The sequence below is a fragment of the Diabrotica undecimpunctata genome, chromosome 2, assembly GCF_040954645.1.
Source record: "Diabrotica undecimpunctata isolate CICGRU chromosome 2, icDiaUnde3, whole genome shotgun sequence".
NCBI lineage: Eukaryota > Metazoa > Arthropoda > Insecta > Coleoptera > Chrysomelidae > Diabrotica > Diabrotica undecimpunctata.
In genome coordinates this window covers 70,419,334-70,442,249 of record NC_092804.1, presented here as the reverse complement: position 1 = coordinate 70,442,249, position 22,916 = coordinate 70,419,334, and the positions used below count along the sequence as shown (strand labels likewise).

General features: G+C 33.0%; 1 protein-coding gene across 1 annotated transcript; it reads left to right on the top strand.

Moving 5' to 3' along the window:
- Positions 1-21,991: 21,991 nt before the first annotated feature.
- LOC140433711 (uncharacterized) lies at positions 21,992-22,699 on the top strand. The gene is made up of 2 exons (XM_072521690.1): positions 21,992-22,250; positions 22,311-22,699. The coding sequence occupies exons 1-2, from the start codon at positions 21,992-21,994 to the stop codon at positions 22,697-22,699; spliced, it is 648 nt and encodes a 215-aa protein (XP_072377791.1).
- Positions 22,700-22,916: the final 217 nt, after the last annotated feature.

The following is a 22,916-nucleotide window of genomic DNA, read 5'->3' as shown; positions in this document are numbered from 1 at the left end:
ACAGAGCTCTCCAGCTCTGCATGAACCCCTCAAGAAGAAGTAAAGTCTACAGACTTTGAAGGACACGATCTCTTCGGGTTAATACAACACACAGTAATTTGTACGCCGGTTTCTCGGAAGATCACTTCAAGCATGCTTCTGACAATCTTCCAGTCCAGATTTTCTAGTGCATCTAGTGCAAGGCCAAATTCTTGATGTCATAATTGCATACGATTTTCTTCAAATTAGTTAGAGCACGCCATATATCCTCGTAGCTTGCCCTGTCTGTATACGACTTCCTGGTCACCATATACAGCAAATATCGAGGACCATCTTCTAATCTTAGTACCCTTCCAACTTTGGGCTGCTGGTTTTTTAACTCGTCCAAACGACCGAACTTCCTATAGAATACAGATGAGATTCCTTTAGTCATCTCAAGATCTTGGGCAACACAGTGGGCTAGAGAGACGTTATGCGGAACACTAAAAAGATCCTGCTGAACTTCTGTCGTCACGCCGAATCTAGTACTCTTTCTGTCTGCGTAATTTGACATACTCGTAAATTTATTAAAGCTTGGTCGCCGGTCATCTTTGATCTCTTGTTGAAGGGGTCGTGTTTCTTCTATTTCATTTGAGCCAGCATACTGTCCAAGACGATTTATGTGAACTACTTTTGGTTTTCCTTTCGGCAACTTCTTAATTCGGTATATTACGTCATTTATTCTCTTTTTAATTTCATACGGACCTTCCCATTGTCTTTCACCTGCTTCAGATCACCTACTTCATAGCTTTCACTCTTGCATCGAGAATCATATTGATCTTTTATTCTGTCACTGGCTAACTGGATGTGTTGTCGGGTAAGTTCATGAATGTTATTCATTCTTAACTTCAGGCGGTCGACATAATCTTCGCTTGCAACATGTTCTTCAGAAGTTCTGCAGCCAAACTCTAGGTCGCAGGGCAAACGAACTTCATGACCTAACATCAGGCAGGTTGGAGTCTGGCCTGTAGTTTCATTCACGGCCGAGCGGTAGGCCATTAGGAATAAATGAATGTGCTGGTCCAAATCTCTTTGATGTTCTGATACAACTTTGGGCAGGTGTTTACCCATCGTTCGGTTCATCCTCTCGACCATTCCATCTGATTGAGGATGCAGGGGTGTCGTTCTAATCTTATTGACACCAATCAATTTACAAACGTTTTGGAAAAGGGTTGACTCGAAGTTTCGCCCTTGGTCGGAGTGGATCTCCAAAGGAACACCAAATCGGCTGAAGAATTCTTTAACAAGTACCTCTGCAACGGTAGCAGCTTCTTGATTTGGTATCGCGTAGGCCTCAGTCCATTTCGTAAAATAATCCATAGCTACCAAGATATATTTATTTCCATCATTCATCTCTGGAAGTGGACCTGCAATGTCGATTGCTACTTTTTCCATAGGACGACCAACATTGTACTGTTTCATGGGTGCCCTCTTTTTACCAACTGGACCATTACTAGTTGCACACAGTTCACATTTCCGGCACCATCTTCTTACATCATCTTTACAGTTCACCCAATAGAACCGTTCTCGAACCTTTTGCAAAGTTTTCGTAATACCAAAGTTTCCACTTGATGCACCGTCATGCAACTGACGCAATACTTCTGACACTTTACTTTTAGGTACAATCAACTGAAGCTTAGATTCTGTACCATCATCGTTCTCAAAGGTTCTATAAAGAATATCATCTTTTATCACTAGGCAATTCCATTGGCTCCAGTAACACTTGACTTCAGGACTACATGCACTAATGTCTTGCCAAGAAGGCCTTTCACTTCGATGCATCCAATCCAATGCTCTTTTTATACATGGATCATCTGCTTGAGCCTCTTGTAGCTGTTGTGGCTGCCATTGATCATTAATGACGGTGGTTCGTCTAACGGGGCAAAGTCGTTCTTCTAATTCAAGACAATGATTACGATTTGCACTGTATGGCCATTTTGACTGAGCCTCAGCATTTGAACTTTTTCAGACTTTTTCCAGCCCAGTGTTCGATCTGTTCTAGCTTTCTGACTGTTGTATTATTTTCATGCAATTTACGACGAATGTGACCTACGTCGTTACCATTCCAACATCTGGGTTCACGTCTCTTCGGCATCATGTTACGAACTACTTTCCGTACGATTTCCTCCAGACGTTTCACGTTTTGTTCGTCGCTCTCTTCAGAGGTTCGTACTCGATAGCTCCGTGAAGCTTGACTAGCTGTTTCATGTTCCAAGGCAATAGCGAGCGCTTCATCTAAAACTTTCGGTCTTGCTAGTCGTAAAGCTTTCTGTAATTCATTGTCTTTTAACCCATTGACGAAGATATCTACAGCAATTTCTTCCAATATGTTGGCTGGTGCCTCTGGATAAGCTAACCGCACTATACGACCAACATCTGCTTCAAACTCTTGCAAATTTTCACCTGCTCGTTGAATTCTACTTCTTAGTTGCGCCTTGTAGACTTGTTGTAGATGAGCATCTCAGTAACGTTTGTCTAGTCAAGTGAACAAGGTCTGGTAACATTTTTCTTGACCCTTAGGAATCGATCTTAGGATATCCGCAGCATCACCTCGTAAAGCAGCAGTTAAGGAAACAGCTTTTTCTTGTTCTGTCCAATGATTAGCTGTCGCAATAGCTTTAAATTGTCTAAGGTATATGGACCAAGAGAACTTTCCATCAAATGGTGGCAATTTGAATCTCATATTATGTGTCGTTTCGTCTCTAGGTGATTCTTCTTTCACTACCGGATCTAAGGCTATTGTATTAACTGGTGGTAGCACTTTTGTGTTAGTTATCATGGTCTCTAATTGTTTGATCTTCTTTTCTACGTTTTCTATCTTGTCATTTACGTTTTTCTGTATCTTATCGAATGTTCTTGAGACTTCTTCAAATTTCTCATGGTTTTGATTGCATCTTCTAGAAATCTTTTCGAGTGTTTCATCGAATCTTTTGAAAACGTTCTCTAATTTATCATTATTTTTTTTAGAAGATTTTTCTATCATTTGCAAGACATTTTCAAATTTCTCATTTATTTTTGTTAAAACTGTTTCTTCTGCTGATTGGAACTGGAATGTCTCTGGGTCATCTACATTCTTGTTTACAACATTCTTCAGTCGTTCTTGAAGGATCTTCTTGGACCCGCTGCAGTCTTCACCGCGTTCTTCTAGTTGCTCACGCAACTGTTTTACTGAAAGTTGTACTAGCAGCATCTTTGGTCAGGCACACACGTACTTTTAAAATGTTCTTTTTTTTTACAATACCGAGTTGCGCGACTGTTCCCGACGAACAATACTTTTCAAAAGTTCAAAAGTCTTTGTTTTTATTTAGCAATCACTGCTGAATTTAATTCTAAATCTCACACCGTAACACCAACTGTAGCGAGATTAAATAAAACGAGTGGTTCGAATTTATATAAATATATTTATTTATAAGTTTACAGTTCGGCACTCTTTTATCAACTCAACTGTACTCCTAACATCGTTACATATATATACCAAAAGTATTATGTTCGAGAATATTCTGGGGTAGTCCCACCTCTAATTCGTCTCATCGAAACGAATTTATCCTTCTAAGAATTATGACGTATCGGAGATGGGCTATTTCGTTACAATATTATATGTATACTAGGTTTTTTCTATTTAAATAAAGATCTATCTATCTATCTAATATATACAAGATTTTCCCGAATTTTAACTTAATGTGTAAACGGAATATCCTGTTATAAATGGAATAAAACAAAATAAAAATAAAATACTGAATAGGATGTTGTGTTTAACACAAGAGAGAACCACTATGGACCAAGAAAGTGTGTGTACTATATTTATGCTAAGCTTAGAAATACAATTAATAAAAACATTAAAGATTTTAAAGAAAAAGTTATTAAAAATGTACAAATGGATTGAACTGTGTACTTTTACTTCATGTGCCGTATCTATAATTGGAGGATAGCAATTACATTAGCAAACCTTTATCTGTTTCCTGTTGTTCTGACAAGATTTTCAAAGTAAAGTCCTGCCCACTTTGTGATTCGCCCAGTTCAGCAATCATAACAAGTTTTCAATGCAGAGGTACAGGTAAAATCTGAGGGTGAAAAGGGAACTCGAGAGACACTACCCCTGCGCAACAAAGAGTTGCTAATATATAAAAAAAACATGGAACTCTAAGGAGCAAACTAATTTATATAGAAAAACATTTCTATTCCACCGGGCGAATATATCTCTATAGTAAAAATTTTGAATAAAATCCTTTATAAAAAGGTATATAAAAAACCCAGTTGGGCTATGTTGCATTGACAAAACGTTTTCGGAATAAATATTCCATCATCAGTGTCAAGTTAATACATGGATGTAGCCACTAAATATGTGGGTAAAAACCCTTTAAAAATTATTAAATAAGATTTGATCTACATTATGTCAACAGAGTTGCTTTGACAAAGTCCTCGTAGACATACCGTCTCAGGACTCGCAACTAATGTAGAGTCATATGTCGCCCTGTTACCTATCCAACGGTAACTTTAACATCTTAAATGTATATTTGACATAATGTAGATCAAATCTTATTTAATAATTTTTAAAGGGTTTTTACCCACATATTTAGTGGCTACATCCATGTATTAACTTGACACTGATGATGGAATATTTATTCCGAAAACGTTTTGTCAATGCAACATAGCCCAACTGGGTTTTTTATATACCTTTTTATAAAGGATTTTATTCAAAATTTTTAATATATGGTATACAGCCAAATACAGGAACTTTGTTTCCTTGTGGATATCTCTATAGGTGAACAGAAATTTTTACAATCTTGCATTGTCCAAGAGAAATTGACAGGAGCAATTTTGAAATGAAGCGGGTCAATAGCGGACAAGTAGCCACTAAAGTGAACTCTAGGCTAGTGTGGAAATTACGAGACAAACTAGACACCTTATATATATATATATATATATATATATATATATATATATATATATATATATATATATATATATATATACAGTGGACTCCCTCTATAACGAGAACTGAAATGACAGACTAATTACCTCGTTATAAGCCGATCTCGTTATATTAGACAATCATAATACTGTGCATACATATGAATCTGTAGTTTTCTAAACCATTAACTTCCTATAGTGAAGCCTTTCGGGGCAAATAAGATGCTAATAAATATTGTTTGAGTGGCGTTTTTGAAAAAAAGTTATTTACTTTTATTGTCAATGAAATATATTAAAACATAAAAGAGTTGTTTACTTTTATTATCAATGATATACGTTAAAACAAAAAAGCTGTACTTATATTTTTTTCCAACTACATAATGTATAAATCGTATTTTCAAGGATAACATAAACTATTGCTTCTGCAATTTTAAGAACTCTGTTATTTTTAACTGCTTTAAATGGTCCAGTATCATTCTATCATATATTTTCTAAACATGTGAAACAGTTGTATTCATTCATTGTAAAGAAGTTTATTGCGGGCTGCAGTTAAGTTTATTGAGGGGCTGTTTGAAAAGGTATTTATTTATAGCCACGACCGGACTAAAAACGTAAAAAACACGTTTTTGGATCTTATTTTCTCTCGTTATAACCAAATTTGCCTCGCTATAGACGGTTATAGTTCAATAGAAATTTCACGGGACATCTAATGTATCTCGTTATAAGCGAAACCTCGTAATAACCGTGTTCGTTATAGAGGGAGTATACTGTATATATATATATATATATATATATATATATATATATATATATATATATATATATATATATATATATAGAAAAGAAATTTAATCTTTGCAGATTAGTTAAATAGTAAACTCTTAAATATTGGGGAAATCTGCAAGAAAGACTCTAATGTGTATCAATTGTTTCGCCGAACGTTTTCGCCAAAGAGAATTAATTTGGCTTCTTCAGGGCTGAAAGAGAATAAATTATAATTAGCTACCATATATTATCTATTAAAACATTATTGATCTTACCGTAACTTAGAATTGTAGAGTTAGAATATTAAAAAACTTTGCTAGTAACATAGTGGTGTTTTTTGTTACTATGTGCAAAAAAAAGTTTTTTATAATGTTTAAAATGTATGGTAGCTTTGAACTTGACACGCAAAGGCTTACCCAAGGTTAATCGAAAAACCCAATGTAACTACATTTAAAAGGAGGTAATTCTTTGAATTGTCGGCAATAACTCAATTTTTGATTTTCAGACAGTTAAAAGTGAGGTTCTGTTTGAGCCAGAACGCAAGCGCTCACTTTTTGAGTTCTCACTTTTTGAGTTCTGTTTGCTCACGCAAACAGAACCTCACTTTTAACTGTCTGAAAATCAAAAATTGAGTTATTGCCGACAATTCAAAGAATTACCTCCTTTTAAATGTAGTTACATTGGGTTTTTCGATTAACCTTGGGTAAGCCTTTGCGTGTCAAGTTCAAAGCTACCATACATTTTAAACCTTATAAAAAACTTTTTTTTGCACATAGTAACAAAAAACACCACTATGTTACTAGCAAAGTTTTTTAATATTCTAACTCTACAATTCTAAGTTACGGTAAGATCAATAATGTTTTAATAGATAATATATGGTAGCTAATTATAATTTATTCTCTTTCAGCCCTGAAGAAGCCAAATTAATTCTCTTTGGCGAAAACGTTCGGCGAAACAATTGATACACATTAGAGTCTTTCTTGCAGATTTCCCCAATATTTAAGAGTTTACTATATATATATATATATATATATATATATATATATATATATATACATATATATATATATAGAGAGAGAGAGAGAGAGAGAGACTCGACAGTCTGTCGAGTGCATACACGTGGCGAAATGTATATTGAGTTGATATGTGCTAATAAGGCTTAAATACTGCGGTAAACAAGCAGGCATCAGCTCAGACTCAGAACAGGCTTTCTCACTGGACTTGCGCCACTCAAGGTACACATGAATATAATGGGTCTGTTTCATGGACACTTAAATTGCAGACTCTGTAGTAGAGGATATCAAATAGTCAACCATATCTTGCATGAGTGAGAGGTATTAGATCGCAGACGGTAAACACTTTTCGAAGACTATTGAGTGACTCCAAAAGTGTATGGTACCCATACTCTAGACCTGTACAAGCTGATACAGGGTTATCATAATAACATGAGTAAATGAAATATGTACAATATGCCAACTAAATAAACTCAATCTAAAATGAACCTCTTTATTTATTCACTCACGAGCTGCTGCTGATATTTGTTAGAGACATATTTTTAAAAACCGTTTTTCAACTTTTTATTTATGGTAAAACTAGATCTTGCTTCTTATTTTGATGTATGCAAAACTGTTCTTATATACGTTCTGAAATTTTTGTTAAATTGATGCTTCTGTTCGTCATCTCGAAGCTTTCGCAAGCTTTGTCTCTGGAAAGATGTCCTACGCCTACTTTAATAGCATACATATCACACGTAGTTTTTGATTATAAATCTCAAAGATGAATGGAAAAAAGATATCCTGGAACTGCATAACAGAAATAGACAACGTTGAAGAATCCTGGGCAAAACTAAAAACTAATATTACAAGTAGTGCCGCTGAGACAACAGAACAAAGAACAATTAACACGAACAGACCAAAAAACAGTAAATCGTGGTTTACACATGAAGTCAATGTAGCAGTTACTGAAAAACGAGATGCCTACTTAAGATTCATAAGAAAAACCCGGAAAGATACGAAATTTACAATGAAGTTAGAAACAGAGGGAACTGTTATGTAAAAAAAACTAAAGCAATCATACTGGTAAAGATTCTCAGAAGAAATGGAGCATGACATGTATGGAGGTAAGAAGAAGGCACGGAATATGCTAAGAGGAAGAATAAGAAAAATAAATGAGGAAATGTTAACAAACATTATAAAACCTGAAACCTAATCAAAATACCTACAATAATATGTACAATGACATCGATATATACACCAAAAAACAAAACCAACGTAACGTAGATATTGACAATGACGAAGATATAACTAGCGAAGCGGTACAAATAGCAATTAAGAAAATTAAAAACAAAAAATTGTCAAAATATTTTAAAAAATAATAAGATATGGTACCATACCAGAGGAATCGAGAACAAGCATAACAATACCAATATACAAAACCCGACCCACATAATTACATAGGGATAATGTTGCTCCAGTCTGCACCAAAACTGTTAACACAAATCTAGTCACAGAAGTCAAACAATACAGTACGCATATCCGAAGTACAGCAAGGATTTAAGACCAATAGATCTACAATCGACGCGATCTTCATATTACGGAAACTGGTAAAGAAGTGCATAGAGTTCAACAAGTTAAGTACTGTGCTTTGTAGATTTTAAAAAATATCATAAGTATGATAGATATACTGCAGAGAAAGTGAAAAACAAGTTAACAAGGCAGCCAAAATATCGGGATACTTAAGGGATATCATATGTGGGAACAAATATATAAGTCTAGAGAGCATAATCTGAATAAACAAAGCGTGAGTAAGGTTAGTACTAACATACACAGAGGAAAAAAGAGCTGAAATATCGCTTACAGATGATTGATAAGAACTACAGAAATGAAAGTATTAAAAACCACAAGAGAACTTGGTCTCAGAGATAAAATTGTCAATGAGGATATAATAAGAGAAACTGGAGTCCAGGATGTGGTAAGATGAACAGAATCAACCCAGAAAGAATCGAGAAATGGGCAAAACACATAAACCCAATACGAAAAGACCACTAGGAAGAGCACCGAAGAGGTGGTATGACAGCTGGACATCTACATCATAAGAACTGGGATTTAAGGATAAGCAGAATCATGTCCTTCAAGAAGAAAAAGAAAGAAGAAAAAGTCGTCTTTTTTTCTCTTGGGTATGTCTCACAATAAAGTAACTCCAACGTGCAACATGCAACATTCTGTAAAGTAATTACTATTTAAATGGGTTAAATTAAAGGTTAAAGTACGTTTATTGACGTTTCAATTTCCACTTCGGAAATCGTTCTCAAAATACAAACATTAGTAAATTTAATCAATCTACTAATGTTTGTATTTTGAGAACGATTTCCGAAGTGGACATTTGAACGTCAATAAACGTACTTTAACATTTAATTGTGGCTTATTCCTATTTAAATAGTAATTACTTTAACATGCCACAAGAAAATAGCTTCAGAACGTTCTGTAAAATTGTAGATAATCTATTTTTCTCTTACTGAGCTTTATCATCATAGCCAGAATGATCGCCAACGTTCGGAACGGACAGGCACCCTAAGAAAAAGAGCTTTATGTTTTTTAATTCAAAGATGGATTTCGATTATTCCAGTTCTTAGTCTAATTTTCACTAAGTATTTCTCATTAACACTATATCATCAGCATGTATTAAACACTGCTAATAAACTCTCGGGATACCCTATCAGAAACTTTCTTAAGATTAGTAATGATTGTTTTTTTATTCTTCTATTTTCCATCATCTGACTTAAAATGGAATTTATGTTAGTTGTTGACTTGTGTTGTATAAATTTAAACTGCTTTTTCGATAATTCGGTTTCCTCACGTACTCATTTATTAACTATTACTATCTACCATATTTCCACTGTATGAGTATAAGTAGTTTTATGGCCTGATGTTTTGTACATCGTTGAACAATGTTGAACACTTGTTTTTTCAATTTGGCTTCTCTTACTTCTAGTCTGAAAGCTATCTATCAGCCCTATTACTGGTATTATGTTTTATAAAACAACATTTTCCCAGGAAAAATTTCAAACTGTCAATTTTAAAAGGAAAATGAGAAGTTCTTTTGATGGTCTCTTACCAAAGATATTGGACCAAATAAATAATGAAAATCAATGCCAACTGATAGTTTAAAATATAACTACCTAATACAATTGCTAGGAAGACGAAGAATATCGTGGCTTAAGGACTTGAGGGAATGGTTTGAATGCAGTAGTGCAGAACTATTTAGAGCTGCAGTCAACAGGGTCCGCATAGCTATGATGATTTCCAACCTTCAATAGAAGATGGAACTTAAAGAAGGCAAAGTACCTTTTATTTACCATTCCTTCTATAAATCTTTAAAAACAACAAAAAATAAAGTTGTCGTTAACGAAGACAATTCTTCATGTTTCGAAGATGATTAACTGCTTTTTAATTTAAGTTTTTTGTGATTTTTATAATGTTAAGTTCTGATTAAGTCGGTCAAATAGCCAAGCGGGCTAGGCGGCCGATTCTCATTCGCTTCACTGTCGAATGGTTCAGTGGATGTGGGTTCGAGCCCCAGCTCGGTGTACAGAAAAATAAAAAAGGCTAACGCAGCAGTTTAAAATTCTAGATGAATCTGCGGCTTAGACTAGAATATGTTGGTGTCTGATCGGCCTATGGTGGAGCAGTACGACAAGAGATAAGGGCTTGCGGATCGGTGATACTCCTCCATAGATCCCTACCGGAAGGGGGTGGCGCCTAAATACTGGTGTATATATATATATATATATATATATATATATATATAAGTTCTAATTATAAGGCTCTTTTCCTAATGAAATCATACCAAAAGGGCGGATGTGCTGTTATTTATTAATATAGTACCACAGAACCAAAAAGGTTGTAGTCCTAAATTATTTATTATTTCAATACAAAGGACTTAACGCCGATTATATTACGGTAAAGTAAAATACAAAGCATGTTTTACCACTTTCTTTAAAAACATAAAGCTGCAACATTATTTGATGATTTTAAAGGCATTTTAAGTTATGGTGTACAAATTAAGAGCCCTAATTTTGATCTACTGCCAAACAAAGTGAAAGTGAGTTCCGCCCTTTCAATTCTAACGAACATATACATATATCTACAAGTATTCTTTAATTAAATAAATTTAAAAAATCTATTTTTGTCCATGACTGGACACAAAAGATCACAACCACTAAATCCTCATTGAGCCGGTTTCTTTATTTCCTCATGGTCAAGCCGAAGAGCCTTTCTGCTGGGACGGACGTAGTTGGAATTGATAGAATATCCCTGGCCAAACGGAACATGGTAGGAAATTTATTCTGGCTGGTTTTCCACCAAGATAAGATGTTCACGTTTCTAGTTTCTCGTTCTTCTGCAAGATATCGATCCAGTTCGTCGCCAAGGCGCACCCTTTTCTTGTACCGTGACAAAATTTTGTGAACGTCCAACTTCGTTTTTGTTTTCAGGATGAAGCTCCCTTTTCATATTTTTTATATAGTTCTCTGAGTTTCGTCTCTGCTTCTTGTTTCAAGGAACGGTCCCATTCCGATAAATCGAAAGCTGCGGAAATCAACTACTAGAGAAATACAGTAGGTACACCCAATTTGTTTTATTGTAGTGTTTGATAATCTTAAAAAAGAATTTTTTAAATTAAATTCCTCGTCATTTTTTTGGTCAGTATTAATTTCTAATATTTATTTATCGAGGTAGTCGAGTAATAAATTTATGTGCATTACACACTGGGAAGCGTGGCATACTTTTCTCTTCCTAGTAATTCTGTAAATTTTTTGCAGTTTTGTACGAAACGTTCTATTGGCTTTAATAAATCCTACTCTGCTTCTTGGATTCTGAGTGGTATTAATTTTGAATTACTGGCATAAAAGAAAGTAAGGGACAGAAAGTTCTTTTCATTTATCACGTTCACTGTAAAATTCAAAGCTAGCATCCTTTGATGATTTCGCCATAATGTCGGGTGACGGTTTATTAAGAAAACCTAAATCAAAACGCTGTTTTGCATACCAGGCGTGCATTGCAATAAATTAAAAAGAATCGTCGAAAATATTTTAAAATTTGCTATTATTCTAGATGTATTAATTATTTTTGTTTAATATGTATTAAACTATATACTACTACTTACTAAACTCATCAATATAAATTCTTAAATCAGACAACCTTTTAATTTCGATAATTATTTTTACGTTGCAAACATAATGCAGATACTTTTATAACTTTAATTTCCAAATCATCCCGATAATAATAAAAGTGCAGTTTTTGCGGGACATGCGGGACGTTCCGCGGGACAGAGCGCTAGTCCCGTACCGTGTCTCAACCCGCAGAAAGATTACTGTTCCTTCCCGCAGCAAAAACGGCTGTCTCGCCTGCGTCCCGTCCCGTCCTGCAAGACAAAGTGCGGGAGTGAACGTCCCGCCTGCATCCCTAGCCTAGATATAATTCATTTGCACTGCATATTTTACGCGGTCATGTTTGTTTGCTTAACATTTTTCTCAACATTAAAGACATTTCCATGTTAATTAACCAGTTTATGAAAGGACTTATATTTTTGAAACATTTTGTTATTTTATACTTACCTGAAAAATGTTTGTTACAACCAGGTTAGTTATTACCTCGAATTTAATGTGGTTCAAATCTGTGAGCTCTGAAAGATTAATAGAAGCGTAGATATTTATTGAATCCTACATAGCCTGTATACTTGAGTTTTTGACTATCCGGAGAAATTGATATCTTACGTTAGCGATACTCCCAAACCATTTGCAAATTAACGACACCCTAATAAATTTATAAAATTGTCATGGTAGTACTTGTGATTGGAAAAAATTTGTTTGTGTATTGACAGAAAAATTGGCGAGGCGTGTTTTAGATATAAATCAAGTAGTATGTAATTTACACGCTTACTTTTTTGCTGAAAATGGCCAATGCTCTTTGCGACAAGTTCAATCCGTACCTACATAAACGTGAGTGTAATACATTGTGTATTAGTGGGACAAAATTCCTTCAGTTTTGAAAAAGAGAAAAAGTGTAAATAGTGAAGTAGAGGTTACTCAATACAATCCTAAACCACACGCTAAGACCAAAGATCTTCCTGACGATTTAAGTTCGAAATTCGAGACATTATATTTAAAATGTGTGAAAAGAAAGAACATGTTTCTATAAGGGTGGTGTTTAAAAAATTAAAAGACAGAAATACTTACATTCGAAATTTAAAAAGTAAGTCAAGGCTTTCATCTCTAATATGCAACCTAATCAAACAAAAACCAAAACATAATTCAAAGATATAATAAAGATTTTATTCTAGCCTTAATAAAAGTTTTGATGAAGACTCTCTAGCGGAGATAAAATCATTCATATTATTATTGCCCTTTGTGCCTTCAAAAATCCCACACGGTTCCATTATCGAAGATGCTCTCAGTTTCTCGTCAGCGGGTGGTCCAACTTCAGGGAAAAAACTCGCCTCACAGGAAGTGATCCCACACCTTTAGTAGTTCTTTAGCAGTATTGTCAGATCTGACAATATTTCGGTAATAGGTATGGTTTTATAGAATAATATTTATATATATATATATTTTAGAATATCATAATATTTTAAATGTAATAACTTTTCAGCTAAGTACAAAGGTGACAGTTTAGATAATAGATTACTCCATAATTTTTAATGATCACATTGGTAGAAACAAAAATCTTGTTCTTGATTATAATTGCTTGCATTAAAAATAGTTATATTCTAAATTTTCGTAAAAAAATTATATGGTACTAACTTAAGATCATACTATTTTTTATCAGATGGTAACAGCTGTTTTAGTATTTGTTGTATTATTTATGGTTGGGTAAATCATTATGTATAACGTGATAATGACATGTAAATTCAGTTATGTTCATTAGAACATTTAAAATGCTATCGAGTGCATCAACATATCATGTACTTGTATCTATCACAAATTATAAATAAAGGAAAAAATATAAAACCGCCTAAAGAAAGAAACATAGGTCGGTACAGATACAGATGACCCATAACTAGAATTAGAAAAGGCTTTCAATAATAGAAAAACAGATTCTACGTATATACTTCACCTTCTAGACCTTAATCATTCTTTTAATGACGAATTTCAAATTCTTTACGTTCAAAATAAAGGCCTTAAGCTGTCTTTATTAGAATCTACGGAAATCAACAATTTAAAAAATATAAACATAATTCTGAATGATCAACTTAAGGCAAACAGTTCTCTGACTCAGACAAACATAATATACAATAAATTTTGTGGAAGTGTCGAAAACAAAAGTTTTCAGTATTTTATTGTTATATAAAATGAATTTCCATCAAGTAAAGGTCGAATCCATCACATATATAACAATAAACATATATAATACTGACTGATGAACTACTAAGAACTGCAAAGCTGATAAAACTTTTTGCGATAAATTCATTTATCAGCAAGTAACTTCGACAAAAAAGCCATGGCTAAGTCCCGATGATATTACCAAAAACGAGATTGATTACATCTGGTCAATAAATAAATCTATCATTAAAAACGTGACTGTGCTAAATTGTTTTTCTACATGTAGCGATCATAGACTGGTTCGACCAAACTTAAGCAATAAGAGCCATTTTGAGATCAAGAAAAAACAACCAGGTTAGACATGGAAAAACTGACACTAGAAAAACAAGAATATAAAGAAAATATTGAAGAAACAACAAAGCCGGAACAAGAAGAAAAATTGTGAAAGCATAGAACAAAATGCTTAAAACCACAAATAGGAAAGACACAGATAAACAGTCTAAACAACAAATATGGGATTTGGGTTTTGTACATAACATAAAAGATATCATTCAAATAACGCAAGAAGGTTAATTGAATCTCTATGATTCCAAACAAAAGCCATCAGACAGAATCGTCAGACAATTAAAAATAAAAAATGTCAACTCAGATCTACAACCGGAAATTATTAAGCTTGAAATTGAAAAAGCGCTGAAAGAAAAATAAAGTGCAAAGATGGAGATGTTAAAACATGGAATAAATATCATTTGATAGTAAATTTAATAATCATATAAACTAAAGAACATGTTTAAAAATAGGAATTGTATTTATATGAAATTATTTTAAAATGAGAAATATTATAAAAATTTAAACAGATGATTTAATGTTGTTATTAATCGGATGACATTTATGACTTTTATTAAATTTTGACAGTCGTTACCAACCGAATCTTTTAGTGACAGATATTCTTTTAATTTTTTACTTCTCATTTAATGTCTATATTTTGTTAGTTAGTTTTCATGCAGTTTTTAATTTAAACCTGCTTAGAGTAAATATATGAGGACTAGAAACGAATTGATCGAGAGTACTAAATCGATGTGAAGAACCGCTATTCTATGACGCTCCCCGTGACGACGCCAAAGCTAATAACCCTACTTAATGCTATGTATAAACACAATTTTAAGAACAATGTTAACTTCAAAATTAGACAACTACCAGTCACGGGAGCAGACGAATTTAGAAAGAGATACAGTAAAAGTGACCACCTCTTAATTCTTCTTCTTAGGGTGCCTGTCCGTTCCGAATGTTGGCGATCATTCTGGCTATGATGACTTTGTTGGTTGCTATACGAAATAGCTGTGTTGAGGTCTTTCTATACCATGCTCTCAGGTTAGCAATCCAGGATATTCTTGTTCGTCCTAGGGCCCTTTTTCCTTCAATTTTACCTTGCAAAATGCATTGAAGTAGCTCGTATCTGCCTTGATTTTTCATTATATGTCCCAAGTACTCCAGCTTACGGCTCTTCACGATGTTGACCAAATCCGCAGTTGTGTTCATCCTCCGCAGTACTTCTTCATTGGTGACTTTGTCTGTCCATGGTATCTTCAGAATACTTCTGTATGACCATAGCTCAAAAGCCTGAAGTTTTGATAGAGTTTCCGCCTTCAATGTCTACGTTTCTACCCCGTACAGAAGCACTGAGTACACATAACATTTAAGGAGCCTTATTTTTGTTTCTAGGGTGAGGTCATGGCTCTTGAACATAGAACTCATAGTCAAGAATGCACTTTTTGCCTTTCCGATGCGACATTTAATCTCTTGGGTATTGTCCCACGACTCATTGATTATAGTTCTTAAGTAGTTGTATTGTGAGACACGTTCAATTCTCATTTGGTTCACATACAGATCTGCTCCAGTTATGTTTCCCTTGCTGATGATCATTAGCTTGGTTTTGCTGGTGTTTATATCCAGATATACCTCTTAATTATAAAACAATTAATTGAACAAGCAAATGAATATCACATACCTTTGTATGCTGCATTTGCGTATTTTGAGAAAGCATTCGATGCAGTAGACTGTAGAGCACTGGCAATAATAAATACCTTACAGAACGTAATAATTGATTATAGATATATCGACCTAATATCTAATATACACGACAAAGCAACAACATCTACCAGTCTTATGGTACAAAATGAGCCAATTTAAAATGAAGGAAGATACCATGTCACCCAAGCTGTTTTACCAAACGCTCGAAGACATATTTAAAAATGCTAGACTGGGAAAACTGCGGTATTAATTTAAATGATCAATACATAAACCATTTGTGATATGCTGATGACATCGTGCTTATATCTAGTAAAAAAGAAAAATTGCAAACCATGATTCAAGAGTTGAGTGACGAATCAAAAAAACTAGGATGAAAGATAAACTGAAAATTTCTACTTCCATGTGTTCTGTTCTATTGTCTTTGAACAACACATTGATATCTTCTGTTCATCTCTTTAATTTTTCTTTAGTATTTAACACTAGTTTGCTATTTGTATCTTTCAGTATTCCTGGTTTTCTTTTTTTTTTTTTAGTTTTGTGAGTTAATTCTTTAGTTTTTTTTGTGTGTGTTAAAACTATTATGTCTTTTCTGATATTCTTCTATTTCTGCTCATTGTTCTTTTACCACTACTTCTTTCGCTTGCTTAATTTTGTTTATCCACTTTTTCGTACATCTGATTATCTTTATTTTTATGTTCACGTCTTTCTTCCATTAAATCTAAAATTGTCTTCGTCATCCATTGTTTCTTTTTGTATCTAGTTGGTGTCAGTATTTCTTTTTGACTTGTATCTAGTTCTGTCTTTATTCACAACTATTTTGTATCCGTTTCAGTATTTTGCAGTATTTGTTATTTAACATACATTAATCGATTATTGATTTCATCCGTCAGGCGTTCTCATATGAGTGCGTTCCTTAATTTACTTGTATCGATGTGTTGTGCTTCTGTTGTTCTTCGTTTTATTATTTGTATTTGTGCCTAATTTTGGTCACAACTGGGTTGTGATCACAATTCTCTCTTCTTGATCTGCTGTAGTATTCCACTAATTAATATATAAAAAACATAAGGGTATTACAAAAATCAAAATAAAACAAAACAAACTTGTCTAATCTATAAAAATAACAAATTAATTAATTAATCTAATAAATCTACAAAAATAATATTATATTAGTCCAGTCGGGATAGCATTTGACCTTGCAAGGCAAGCTATCCCAAATTTTATTATTCTAACCGTTAGAGGTTTAGAATTCCTCCGTTGCGTCAGCCACCATCTTGATTTTAAAGGAGGCCCGTTTTTGCATAGTATTACTGCCATCTTCAACTTTTCGGCAAAAATGGTAAATAGTGGATAAGCGTATAAGCGTAAACTTTTATAATGTTTACAATGAAGAAAAAAACTGAAAAAATCTTATGCAGATATTTGAAAGTTCTAAAAGGTATGTTTGGTAGGTATGTAAGTATGAGGAGTAGCTGATGAAAAATCCGTGAAGTCGTACATCTGATTTTATTTTATTTTTTTTTAACAATCTTTTTTTTGTTTAATTAATGGCTTTAGATAACTTGATCCATTCAGCCACGATAATGTATTTGACTACTTGAATTTGTTAATGATGTATTGACCTATTGCATTTGTTAACAAAATAGTACTTCGCATAGAGGTAAATTAAAAATATAATGTAAACATCAGTATCACAAGAATCAGTAGATTGATAAAAAACCATACATTCATTCGTTCCATACAATGCTCTAACCAACTTAAAGTGAATATTTAGAAACAACAAGGGATTACATAATATAGGGATACTTTTCACGCTAAGCTGCCTTTCATAGCGACTTTATTACAACACAAGATAGACAACGGCTAGGAGGTAACTATATAACATAAGGATAGACAGAGGGAACAAAGCTAGATTTATACATTCACATTACACATTCCATCCTAAATTTTTCTTTTTGTCCTTTTTAAATATTCCCAAAAATTTGGTTAAACTTAATATTATGGCGAGAGATATATAAAATGGAAGATTGACACTGAGGAAAAGGTATTTGTTCTTTTATCAGATTTTCCAACAGATACTTAATAGCAGCATCATTATATATGCACCCGAACATCCAATGATTGATATCGTCAGTGTTACCATTACAATCACAAAGTTCGGTTTCACTTAAATTAAATCTATGAAGATAGGCTTTCACAGTAGCATGATTAACAAGGCATCTAACAAACATTGCATATACTTTTCTATTGGGATGACTTCTTGCAGCAAAAGACGCAGTAGGTAAAACAGGGTGAATTTTTGTATAAAGGTTGTTACTTCTGTTACAAAAAGCAATCCATTTATTTTCCAAGTTTTCTTTTAATTCTTGTTTACGCAGCAAGACTAAATCACTTCTATTGAGCCAGCTAATTTCTAATCCTTTTGAAGCCGCTTCTTTAGCAAAATAATCTGCTTTGGTTTAACCCGAGATACCAGCATGTCCTTTTACCCAAATGAAAGATACTAAATTATTTCTTTCAAGTAGCTTTAGTAGTTGGTTTTCTAAAATTTTGACAATAATACTGTTTTTGTATAAATGCTTATGCGAATTATCTTAAGCAGACAACGCAGATTTTGAATCCGACATGATTACTATTTGATGATCAGACATTCTTTTCTCAATAGTCCATTCCAGAGCTTGATATATTGCAAAAAGTGCTGCGGAATAAATGGAACATTGTTGGTTTAATTTAAACATAATGTGTTCTTGATTGTTTTGGATATATACCGCATAACCAACTCCCAAAATGGATTTTGACCCATCTGTGAAAATCCTATATGGCTTATCAAATTTGGCTTATCAAAAGTAGGGATAAACAATCTTTAAATGCGAAAAACATAGTTTTTTGCCTATAAAAAGTTTATTATACATTTTAGAAAAAAATATTTTAAATAAAAGTTGTAGATCATAACAAGTTCTTTATTTTGAGAGTTTCCAAAATAAAATACATAAACAATCGACCGAGATAACTAAGAAACACTTATTTCTGTAGTAATTTATAAATGATAATATATCTTTGTTTTTTGTATAAACACATTAATAATAACACACGTAATATAACTACCTAAAATTGTGGCAGGTAATGAATTATTAAAGTATCCCAAATTTCAAAAAGATCAACCAATAGTTTATACGTTGTTCAATTTGTTTATCCCGGAGAGCAATTATTTAAACAACTGTGCTTGCCAAAACAGTCACTAGACTTATTTTGTAAAACGCAATCGAATTTTGAAGGCTTTGTTTATAAGGTTTATTAAAAAATCTTAAGTACTATCAAAAATTTTCCAATAAAATCCAAAGTATTCCATCATTAGTGTCAATATATTACATGAATGTAGCCACTAAATATGAGGGTAAAAACCCTTTAAAAATTAATATGTGAAGTTTAGTTTACATTATGTCGTGTTTACAAATAGGATGGTAAAGTTACCGTTGGATTGGTAACATGGCGACATATGACTCTACATTAAGTTGCAAGTCCTGAGACGGTATGTCTACGAGGACTTTATTAAAGCAACTATATGGTATACAGCCAACTACAGGAACTTAGTTTCCTTGTGGATAAGTACTAACATTTTATTTAACTTCTTCAGTTCTTCACTGTGTATATCATGTGTTAGTTGGATCATAAAATTTAGATCTCTTTTACAATTTGTTCAAGTTTCAGCTCTTAATGTTAATAATAAACAATGGATATATGGTCTTTAGAAAAAAATTCTATTTGGTTTCCTATTGGTCATAGAAGGTTATGGTTTTTTGAAAAATGTATTTTTTCACCAGCTTGTCACTGAGCTTACATACAAGTGTATGACATATAAAATGTTGAAATTATTATAAATGTTTATAAGCTAAAAAGTCACCCTTTTTCATATTGTTTTTAATAGTAAATTTAATAAAATCATGAGATTTTTTTAGATACCTTAAAAACGAAGTCTTAACGAATCGGTTGCGATGAATAAAATACCTATAGAGTGACTTTTTAAGCAAGTACAGTTGTTTAAATAATCGCTCTCCTGGATAACCAAATTGAATAACTTATAAGCTATAAGGTCGATTCGTTTGAAATATAGCACACTTTAATAACTGATTAACTACCACAATTTTCAACAGTTAGGTATATTACATGTCATATTTCAAAAAACAAAGTTATTAATATTTATAAATTACTGCAAAAATAAGGGTTTTTTGAAATTATTTCGACCAATTCTTTATGTATTTTAATGTTAAAACTCTCAATATTAAAGAACTTTTTATGGTCTATAATTTTTATTTGAATTATTTTTCTCTAAAATGTATAAGAACCGTTTTTTACGACAAAACTACTTTTTTCACTTTTTACTCTTGATTAATAAAAAAACCAAGCAAAATAAGCAGCAAGTCTCAATGTGAAAAACTGAAAAAAATCACGTAAAATTCTTATACATATAATTGAAGGTTCTTAAAGCTATATAAAGGGTAGCCGATCAGAAATCCGTGAAGACTTACAGGGTTTTGCGTTTTTTTACTTAAAAAGTGAAAAAAATATTTTTCGCCATTTAGTATACATTTTAGAGTAAAATGGTTTAAATAAAAGTTGTAGACCATAAAAATGTATGTAATTGCAAAAAACCATTATTTTTGCAGTAATTTATAAATGTTAATAACTTTATTTTTTGCATAACGACATGTAATACAGCTACTTGAAATTATGGCAATTAATGAGTTATTAAAGTGTGCGAAATATCACCCAGATAAATCAAATAGTTTGTTTATAAGTTATTCAATTCGTTTACCAAGGAGAGCGATTATTTAAACAACTGTACGGTTTCATAGGTTTCATAGGTTTCAAGGCTTCAGGTTTATGGTATATTAAAAAACTTGAACATTTTATTAAACTCTTATTAAAAAACCGTTTGAAAAAGCGCTGCCTTTTTAGCTTATAAACATTTATAATAACTTTGATATTGTTTATGCCACATGCTTATATTATGAAGGCTCATTCAAAAGCTGGTAAAAAAACACACTTTCCAAACAAACCATTACCTTCTATGGCCAATAGGAACCAAGATAGCATTTTATTCTTAAAAGCATAGCGTTTTGTTCTTAAAATCATACTTCCATTGTTTATTAATATATTGGAAGGATTCTAAATGAAGATCCAAATTTTGTGATTCAACTTAGATATGACATTTACAGTAAAGGATTACAATATAAAGCTATAACCCGTTAAAATAATAATACTCGAAAATACCACCACGGAAAAGTGGAGGGGAGAACTGTCGAGCTCCTTCTTTTTAGATTGGAACTTCAAATTGAAGCGTGGTGGCAAAATTTGTAATATGTTGGCTTCTATCGCACGTAGAACTTTAATTTTTTTTAAACTGATGCAGCTCAACAAAATAATAAGAATTGTGCTATTCTCGGAAAATCCCGGAAAATGATTTAATTAAATTTTTTCATAAAAAAATGATTGAATTTCACTATTATTTTGTAAGAAATATTAAAATTTTATTGATAAGTGTATATTATTTATTGTGTCAAAAGAAAATGAGTATTTTAAAAAAAGGGACTCGTTGTGAAGCCTATTTTAAGCCAAGCATTTAATTTGAGATGTCAAGTAGATCTTATTGACATGCAGTCACAAGCAGATGGTGAGTACAAATTTAGTATGGTCTATCAAGATAATCTTACCAAATTTGTCCAGTTCAGAGCATTAAAAACCAAGCGTGCCGAAGTAGTCGCGTACCATTTGTTGGATGTGTTCACCATATTTGGAGCTCCACACATTTTACACAGTGATAATGGTCGAGAATTCGTAAACAAGGTTATTGAAGAAGTCTACAGTATGTGGAACAAACTGACAATTTTCCACGGAAAACCCAGATACTGCCAGTCACAAGGTTCGGTAGAGAGAGCGAATCAAGATATCTAAAAAATGTTGGCCACATGGCTGGAAACAAACAAAACAGGTCAATGGTCGGAAGGCAAAAAGTTCATCCAATTTATGAAAAATAGAGCTGACCATTCCGGCATTAATGTTAGTCCATACGAAGCACTATTCGGTTGTAGGGCTAAAGTAGAATTAAAAACATCCTTACCTGCTGGTACTTTATCCGAAATCAGAAGCGAAGAATATTTAGAAGCAATATTAGTAGATCAGTCTAATGACGCTGATAATGGAGCAAAGCACCCTGGTAATGTGGATGTCAACAGTACAACCGAGGATTCATAGTTAGCGAATATTGAAGATCTAGGTAAAACTAACAGCCCAATTGAACGTAATGCGTGTGCGATAGTTGCTGTCAATGAAGAAGACAATACCAGCATTGGAGTTGAAGAAAATGAGAGAGACGAAGATGGCACTGCAGTTGACAAAACTTCAAAAAATCTTACTAAACAGTCACTTGTAAAACAAGCTGACAGAATGTTAAAACATTCTAATGCTAGATTTCCTGTTGCAAAAGAGGGTCAAAGTGTTAGAGTGCGAATTCCAGAAGTTGATAGAGCTAAGGCCGATAGCCGAAATATTATTGCCAATGCAATTTACAACGCTGCAAATGTAAAAAATCAAGCGTTTTTTGTAATTCTAATTGCCACAAGAGCCTTTCCTGCACAAACAAGTAATTATAGTCTGGTAACTTAAAGCTAATGCGTGTGTACGAGTTTGTTTTTGATTAATAAGTTCTGATTAAGTGTTTAACTATATTACGAAATTTCATAAATAAACAATAGCCCAAAATGCGTTTTTATTACATTAACCAGGATTGTTAAGAAAGTATTAATAATAGCCGGTAAATCTAATTATAAAGGAATTATTAATCATATTGGTAACATATATATATATATATATATATATATAT

Coding starts and splice junctions, on each gene's coding strand:
- LOC140433711 (XM_072521690.1), top strand. CDS start 21,992: ATGTTGGCCACATGGCTGGAAACAAACAAAACAGGTCAATGGTCGGAA. Junction 22,251..22,310: donor TAATGGAGCAAAGCACCCTG/GTAATGTGGATG, acceptor TTGAAGATCTAG/GTAAAACTAACAGCCCAATT.